At 37.2% G+C, this 9,472-nt stretch overlaps 1 protein-coding gene across 1 annotated transcript; it reads right to left on the reverse strand.

Annotated features, from left to right (window-relative positions):
* Positions 1-2,533: 2,533 nt before the first annotated feature.
* LOC107762346 (uncharacterized) lies at positions 2,534-6,746 on the reverse strand. The gene is made up of 3 exons (XM_075248319.1): positions 6,352-6,746; positions 6,121-6,254; positions 2,534-2,631 (listed from the first exon to the last, which is right to left on the reverse strand). The coding sequence occupies exons 1-3, from the start codon at positions 6,744-6,746 to the stop codon at positions 2,534-2,536; spliced, it is 627 nt and encodes a 208-aa protein (XP_075104420.1).
* Positions 6,747-9,472: the final 2,726 nt, after the last annotated feature.

The following is a 9,472-nucleotide window of genomic DNA, read 5'->3' on the forward strand; positions in this document are numbered from 1 at the left end:
TCCGCTGCATCTTCTTCATCGCTCTGCTTTACCTGACACATCAAATTAGTCTTTCAATTTGCAATATTTATAGCTTCACCGGGAGCATTTGTCAATTGTCCATCTTCATCTTCTTTGTTATATGACCCTTTGTCGCCATTGTTGAGAAAAATCCAAAGGCTCTCAAGTAAGTCAGCTTGGGTTTTCTCCCATTGATCAGTTCATGGAGAGACTTCTCGAAAAGGGACCTGATCATGCACATGTTAATCAAGTAGCAGGCAATGTTGACTGCTTCAGCCCACGAACCAGGTCCTCCATAACCAACTTGTTTAGCAAATAAAAACTCACATGCCCCAGCCATCTGCGCCATAACTCAACATCACCATCAATGACACTTAGGCATGTTAGATCACCATCATTCAGTGAATCAAGGTCTGCAACATAGATGTTCTTGAACTTTTTGTCTATCAACACCACTTCACTAGTTTTAAGATTGGTGACAGTGCAAGATTTGTACAAGAACTTCACTCCATTTTCCCTTATCACAGATTTGAGACACACTCAACAAACTATAGTTCAAGCCATTCACATGGTACACATTTTCAATTTCAATTTGGGTCCCTTATAAAAATAGAATGGGCGGATCAAACTTCTTTTCGCCCATGCAGGCAACATATATTTTCCTCTCAGAGGACCAGGTTCCTAAATAGTATGCTTCTTTTCAACAAAAACTTTATTTTTCTATAAAGACTGAATTTTAAATTTATAAGAGTCTTTGTAATGACCAGTTTGACCATAATGAGTGCACAACCTATTATCAGCCACAATTACATACTTGCTATGGGGATTATAGGAGGTTTTAACCTTTTGGAACCCGATTCCTTGCCAGTTTCTACCATTACTCTTGTATATAGACGTTATTATATCAGAGGACTGAATCCATTTAAGTGACTTATCAAGATCATTTTTAACCCTTTCCAGATCCTCCTAAAGTTATCTATTATTTTCAAGCTCAACAACAAGACTTGTTTTAACTTTCTTAAGTTCACTCTCAAGCTCAAGTTGAGCCTCACTAGCAACTTCTTTTGCTTTAGGGGTATCCATCCATTTTTTAATTTGGTTTTTCAACAAGGTGTTTTCTATGGTTACTTCTCCCTTATGTTTCTTCAAATATACAATAAAAACTAACATATTGTCCCCTCTTGTTCTGTGTCACCAATTTCTTCAATTAGAGCATTTTTCTCATTAATGAGGCTATGATAGGCATCAATCAACCCATTTGCTAAGGACATCAATTTTTTCATAGAGTAAGTTTTTAAATTTCTTTGAACATCAAGAAAACTTACCTCTTCTTCCTCCTTGTCCTCATCATCATCAAATTTAGCCATGAGTACGAAGATTGGCTCATATTTTGAAGATTCATTGTCAACAACCATCATAGATACATCTCCTTGGTCGTCCTCACCTTCAGATTCGCTGGAGGAATTTCCCCAGTCAGCCTAAGCTTGCTTCACCATGTTGTCAGCAGCATTGAATTTTCTGTCAGGGACCTGGTTCCTCTTAGCCGCCTTATCAGTGTTGGTTTTGTAATTATCATGCTTATGAAGAGGGGAGTCTTTAATGAAGTGTTCATGTTTTCCATACTTATGACAACAGTCATTTCCTTTGAAATTCTTGCTGAAACTTCCTTTTTTGGGATCCCACCATTTTTACGAACCATCATTTGAAATCTTCGAGCGAGATACATCATGTCAGATTCATCACTACTTTAGTCAGTGTGGGAAGCTTTGAGAACCAGGTTCCTCTCCTACTTGGGATCTCTTCTTTTAAGATCCTTCTTTCTCTTCATCTCATATGTTTTGAGATTTCGAATAAGCTCGTCAACAATCAGCTTGTGCATGTCTTTGGCTTCAGTGATAGCATTAACCTTGCTCTCCCAAGAACCTAGTAAAACACCGAGTATCTTCCAGACCAGCTTGTTGGTTGGAATGATTTCACCAAGTAAATAAAGATCATTAATTATGGAGGTAAAATATGTATGCATCTCTTGAATGAACTCATCCTCTTTCATTTTAAAGAGTTCATACTCAGTTGTAAGCATATCTATTTTGGACTGCTTTACCTGAGTAGTTCTCTCGTGAACCATTTGAAGAGATTCCCAGATTTCCTTGGCAGATTCACATGCCGAGATACGATTATACTCGTCTGGTCCAATACCGCACACAAGAATCTTCTTTGCCTTGAAGTTCTTCTCAGCAGCTTTTCGGTCACCACCATTGTATTCTTTTTTTGTTTTTGGAATAGTCCTTTTTCCCTCTCCAACAGTCTTCATAGGGACAAAGGGACCATCACAAATCACGTCCCAAAGCTCGGAGTCCTCAACAATTATGAAGTCATGCATTTTTGTTTTCCACCAACCATAGTATTAGTCATTGAATCTTGGTTGTCTGGATGTTGATTGTCCTTCCTTGAAGTTTAGTGGAGTAGCCATGTAGATCCTTTCTAGGTGTTAACCTTTTAGAAAGAACCTGCTCTGATACAAATTGATAGAAACTTAGGAGTCTACCAAACTATATAGAGAACCAGGTTCTCTATCAGTTCCCACAATAAGCAAAAGACTATAAAACCAAACAGTATAGGGAACTAGGTTCTCTATCTGTTCCCACAGTAAATCAGCAATAAATAAAGAACACGTGATATTTACGTGGAAAAATTCTTGCTCAGAAGATTAAAAACCACGACCTACCCTAGTAGGATTTCAACTCCACTAAACCGAACAAACTTCAGATTAAAACCTATTGCAATCTAGGAATTAAACTCTTAATCTCTCACTCCTTACAGTAACTTTATTATAAGCACTTTGTAATAAATCTATTACAAAGTAACAAAATTTGACTAACTCAAGTCAAGAAACTAAATCAAACAGTGGTTTAAATATTTCCTACAAAGACACTCCTTGAAAGTAGTGTAGGATTACAAATGAAGAACAAAATGACAAAGACTCAACAAACCTAAGGACTTAAGATATCTTCAATCTTTGAATCCGGTCTTTGAGGTTACAACAACTTTGTTCTTGAGAGAGATGGTAGCTAGCACTTGAGAGAATATTATCTTTTGATCTGCAAGTGTGTGAGAGGTGAAATCCTTTGCCTCATGTGTCACGCCCTAACACTATGTGACCGGCACCTAGTATTCTACCCGACCTGAGTGAACCATCCTATAGATTAATACACATCTATATGTTTAATAGGAGGATGTGAAAGGCTCTTCAATTTCAATCATTTTAAGATATACGCAAAACATGAATAATGTCTTTAAGTAAATATTTTCCTTTGAAGGCAAAGCTTCATAAAGATAAAAGAAAATTTCGTTCATGCACACCATGTAAGTAACCATAGGATTACAACCCAAAATGAATACTACTGTTGTCTATGGAATCTCTATGACATGAACTGAAATAGTCAGCCAAGGCATAACCCGGTTGCTTAAAAGGATATTAATATAATAAAGTCCTCCAGAAATACAAACGTGAAGTCTCACCAAATAACGTCAATGGGGAAATGTAGAGCTGCCCTATCCAAGCGGTTCAAGTTGCTCAGGTCCAGCCCCTGAAAATAGAAAATAGAAATGTGGCCGAAAGGCCTAAGCTCCACATGCCTAGTACGAATCATGAACCGTTCCCCAAAAGGAAAATAGGACGATATTTAAGAAGACATAAGATATGCAATAATAATCGATATCAAAAAAGAAGTATTCATATCAATTAACAATTTAAAAAGTACAATAAAATAATATGGTAAAACATATTTCAAAGTCTTCCTTTATCATTGATCTTTGCAAAATCATGTTAGATTTTTCATTTACCGGGAGCACTATACCATCACCGACACGAAAGAAGGTTAACTAGGTTATGTACATAGCGGCAAGTAACATATACCCTACTTGGTCAGGTCGTCTCATCATTGTGCTGCACGAATCGACTCAGCCATGCTAATAAAGTAGCACAATAGTACCTCTAATGGGAAGTACTCTGTCGTAGTCCCCAATCGTAAGGTAGGTTCTACGCCTACACCGGCACGTGTAGTTTCATAACTTAATGAGGAAAAATGTCCAAGGTCAATCTCGGTGAATTTAAGTAACTCCCAAAACCTTTATATTATAAATAATGATATTTATAGCCAAATCAACTATTTGAGAATATCTATATCCAGGATATTTTATAACTCATGTATTTTCATTTCAAAATACTACAAGTGCTATTCCTTATTTATTTAGTTTTTTTTAATTAAGATACAACATTTCAGGAAAATAGTATTCATATTACTTAAATATTTTATGATGCAAGAATGGTAAAATCCCAACTCACTCGTCCCCACAAGCTAGGATTTACATTTTGAAACTCAGTTTAATCGTGTTTCGATATGAGTTTGGAGAAAAATTCTGAGGGTAGTAAGTTTCAACGTACCTCAAATTGCTTCCAACCTTATCACAAATGATCCAATAACTCCAATGAGTCACGATCTACATATACAAACTCACATAATTCAAGAACGAATCACAACGATACTACTAAACCAATTAAGTGTCTAACACTTAAATCTAATCTTGTAAGTTTAACAAAAATCCTCATTTGATTATTTGAATGACAATCCTTGAATTTTAACTCCAACTTATTCAATAAACTTGTTATGGAATCTAGTCCTTACACTATAAACTCAAAATAACATCGTTCAAACAACACCCATCATTATTCATCATTCTTACCAACCAACTTTTCAATTTCAAGACTAGCTTCTAGGGTTTTATGAATAGATGTTTAAATACAAATCTAACTTCATAAATATACTCTACTACGCCCGTGGAGTATGGTACATAAGATTGGAGTGAAGAAATTACCTCTTTGTCAAACCCTAAAAGTTTCAAGATTTGAGTTTCTTGAAATGTCCTTGAGATTATCTTCAAAAATTTATGAACCCCACGATGTTGGAGGGTTAAAAGATATAATAAATGAATTAAATTTATCAAAGAAAGGCATTTAATTCTTACCTTGAAGATGTATTAATTATAAATAGCTGCTCCTTCTCTCTAATCCCCAAGACCAAGTCAAATATAATATAATCTCTCCCTTTACAAAATGCCTACAAAAACATCAGCTGTGGATTCTAAATTTCGGGTGTTGAGTTGCACGCCTTCACTGGGTTCTAATTTATTCCATCACAAAATCAACATTTTGGTCTTCAACTTTAATCATTCTATTTCCCACTTACTTTTGTCTTTCATAATTACTTCCATTATTTCCTTATCCTTGTTATTTAATTAATTCCATTGTCCCCTACTTGTCTCTTTATTGGCCAACCACTTTTCCTAGTTTTCTAAATCCTTTCTCGTTGACATATTAAGACTAGGATTTTAAATCCTTGTTTTCCTTATTAAATTCCAACTCTTCAAGTTGGTTACATACCATTGAATTCTCAAAATTTCAGCACTTATGAATAGAAGCTTGAAATGCTCCAAATGCATTTGATGACCTTGTAACATCCACTAATTCAATGATTAACTATTGATATTGTACCTAAGCATTCCAATAGCTTTGTTCCACTCAAATAATCACGTAGCTCAGATTTAATTACATTGCATTCTCAAGCTCAAAATTAGTAGGAGTTAACTAAAAGAATTTACGGGGCTTTACATTCTCCCCCACTTAGAAATATCCGTCCTCGAATGTAAATTTCTTGTCGTGTTAAAGTCTAAAAACATAATCTCCGAGCCTTTTGCTTACTCCTTAACTCTTTAAGGCTTCAAAATTTGACTAACTCTCCAAAAAAAATTTAAAAAATTTCAGTAGAGTTTCCTTCGTTAATAGGCTTATCCCAAAATTCTAACCTTATAACGAGTTATAAGAATACAATATAAAAGGCCTTACATGGCTCAACTCAACACAACTACCTTAATGAATGTATCCGCAATTTCATATATCTCCGGACATCAGTACTTAGCCTCTCCCAACATCACAACAATTAAATTTATCGACATAAGATATGTCTAACAACCATGTGCAATAGATAAATCAATCAATCACTTGCCCCATGGAAGTAAATTATAATAAACTCTAAACTCAAAATTTCAAAAAAATAGTCATACCTGAAGTTGCGAATAAGTGTGGATATCGAATTTTCATATCTTCCTCAGCCTCCCAAGTAGCCTCCTCGACGTCATGATTATGCCATAACACTTTAACTGAAGCTATGTCTTTAGTCCTCAACCTACGAACTTGCCTATCAAGAATCTCAACAGGTTCTTCGTCATAAGTTAAGCCGTCATTTATTTCTACTTCTTTCTGGTGAGACGATGTGAGCATGATCATGCACATACCCTCGTAGCATCGATACATGAAAAACAGGATGAACCAAAGTCATCGATGCAGGTAACTCCAGCTTATAGGCTACTTCCCCAATCCTTTTCAAGATACGATATGGGCCAATGAATCTAGGACTTAGCTTGCCCTTCTTCCTGAATCTTATAACGCCCTTCATTTGTGATACTTTCAAGAATACTTGATCACCCTCCTTGAACTCCAACTTAGGTCGATGTACATCTGTATAGCCTTTTTGTCGACTTTGTGCAGTCTTAAGCTGTTGTTGAATCAAAGCCACCTTCTCTAAGGCATCATGTACAAGATAGGGACCAAGTAGTCCTACCTCTGTCAGCTCAAACCATCCAATAAGTGATCTACAACGTCGTCCGTACAAAGCTTCATATGGAGCCATCTGGATACTAGCATGATAGCTATTATTGTAGGCAAATTCGATCAGAGGTAAGTGTTCATCCCAGTTCCCACCAAAATCAAGGACACAAGACCACAACATATCCTTAAGTGTCTGAATAGTTTTTTCAGCTTGTCTGTCAGTCTATGGATGGAAAGTGGTACTCAAATTGACACTTGTACCCAATCTTTCTTGAAAGGACTGCCAAAAATGAGCAGTAAATTGGGCCTCTCTATCAGATATAATGGAAGTTGGAATCCTGTGAAGTCGGACAATTTCTTTCAAGTGCAACTTAGCATACCGTGGTGCCGTGTCAGTCAAATTTACTGGTAAGAAATGCGCCGACTTCGTAAGTCGGTCTACAATCACCCAAATAGAGTCATGCTTCAAGTGAGTGCGAGGAAAACCCACAACAAAGTCCATATTAATCATCTCCCACTTCTAAAGTGGAATCTCAATATTTTGAGCCAACTTACCAGGTCTTTGATGCTTAGCCTTTACTTGCTGGCAATTTAAACATCTAACCACGAAGTCCGAAATATTTTCCTTCATCTGATTCCACCAATAGGTCTCCCGCAAGTCTTTGTACATTTTTGTAGACCCTGGATGTATAGAATATCTTGAACTGTGTGCCTCATCCATAATTTCATTATGAAGCCCATCAACATCTGGTACACACAAGTGACCATTCATCTTCAACGCCCCATCCTCATCAAGAGAAAATGCAAGGATTTCTTTAGATTTTACACTATTTCGAATATTGACCAAATTTGGATCTTCAAATTGCTTAGCCTTGACACGCTCAATAAGAGAGGAACGTGCTATGGCACAAGCGGCTAGCTCTTTACTTATCGATAAATGTGCTAAGGTACCTCCTGACTTTCGGCTTAGTGCGTCGGCTATGACATTCGCCTTTCCCAGATGGTAATGAATGCTTAAATCATAATCCTTCAATAGTTCTAACCATCTAATTTGCCTCAAGTTTAATTCCCTCTGCTTGAATATATATTGCAAGCTTTTATGGTCAGTGTATACTTCACAATGCTCACTGTACAAGTAATACTGCCAGATTTTCAAAGCAAAAACAACCGCGACAAGTTCCAAGTCATGGGTTGGATAGTTCTTCTCATGGATCTTCAACTGTCTAGAAGCATAAGAGATAACCTTACCTTTCTGCATCAAGACACAAACCAACCCAACTCTAGAGGCATCACAGTAGACCATAAAGTCACCCAAACCTGTTAGCAATGTCAACACTGGCACCGTAGTCAATCTAGCCTTCAACTCTTGAAAACTTCTCTCACAAGCATCCGACCACTGAAACTTCACTGCTTTCTGCGTCAACTTGGTTAACGGAGATGCAAGAGTAAAAATCCTTCAACAAACCGCTGATAGTAATCCGCTAATCCCAAGAAATTGTGGATCTCCGTCGGTGTAGTTGGTCGAGGTCAACTCTTAACCGCTTCAATCTTTGAGGATCAACCTTAATACCTTCACGAGATATTACATGACCCAAGAAGGCCATGGATTCGAGCCAAAATTCATACTTAGAGAATTTGGCATATAACTCATTCTCCAAAAACGTTCGCAACACTATTCTCAAATGATTGGCATGCTCTTCTTGACTTCGCGAATAGTCTAATATGTCATCAATGAAAACAATCACGAATCTATCAAGATCTGGTTTGAAAACTTGATTCATTAGATCCATAAAGGTCGCGGGTGCATTTGTTAGTCCAAATGACATCACCAAAAATTCATAATGCCCGTAGCGAGTCTGAAAGGCTGTTTTGGGAATATCCTTCTCTCGAATCTTCAATTGATGATACCCCTACCTTAAATCAATCTTTGAGAAGAACTTTGCTCCTTGCAACTAGTCAAACAAGTCATCTATCCGAGGTAGTATGTACCTATTCTTGATGGTCACTTTGTTAAGTTGCCTGTAGTCAATACACATCCTCAAAGATGCATCTTTCTTTTTCAAAAATAGCACTAGCGCACCCCAAGGTGATACACTAGGTCTAATAAACCCTTTATCCAGTAAATCTTTCAATTGCTCCTTCAATTCTCTTAATTCTGCTGGAGCCATTCGGTATGGGGGAATAGATATTGGCTGAGTATCTGGCACCACATCTATCCCAAAGTTGATGATCCGATCTGGTGGGATACCCGGAAGCTCATCAGGAAAAACATCAGGAAACTCATTAACAACTGTCGCAGACTGAATGCTTGTTACCTCCGTAGTTGTGTCAATGACTCTGACTAAATGATAGAGACATCCCTTCGTGATCATCTTCTTCGCCTTAAGGTATGAAATAAATTTACCTCGAGGCTCAACAATATTGCCTTTCCACTCACGAACTGGCTCAGTAGGAAACTAAATATGACCACTTTAGCACGACAATGAAGAATGGCATAACACTTGTATAACCATTCCATCCCCATAATCATATCAAAGTCAACCATTTCTAGTTCAATAAGGTCTATAGTAGTCTCTCGATCTTGGATTATGATTACACAACCCCTATAAATGTGGGAGGCAATAACAGGATCTCCCACCGGAGTCGACACAGAAAATGGTTCAAATAGTTATTCTGGCTCTATGCCAAAATCTAAAGCAAAGTACGGAGTAACATAGGAAAAAGTAGATCGAGGATCCATAAGAGCATAAGAATCTAGAGCACAAAATCTAAGTATACCTGTGATGACAGCATCTGAAGCCTCTACAG

Source organism: Nicotiana tabacum, chromosome 3, assembly GCF_000715075.1.
Source record: "Nicotiana tabacum cultivar K326 chromosome 3, ASM71507v2, whole genome shotgun sequence".
Classification (NCBI taxonomy): domain Eukaryota; kingdom Viridiplantae; phylum Streptophyta; class Magnoliopsida; order Solanales; family Solanaceae; genus Nicotiana; species Nicotiana tabacum.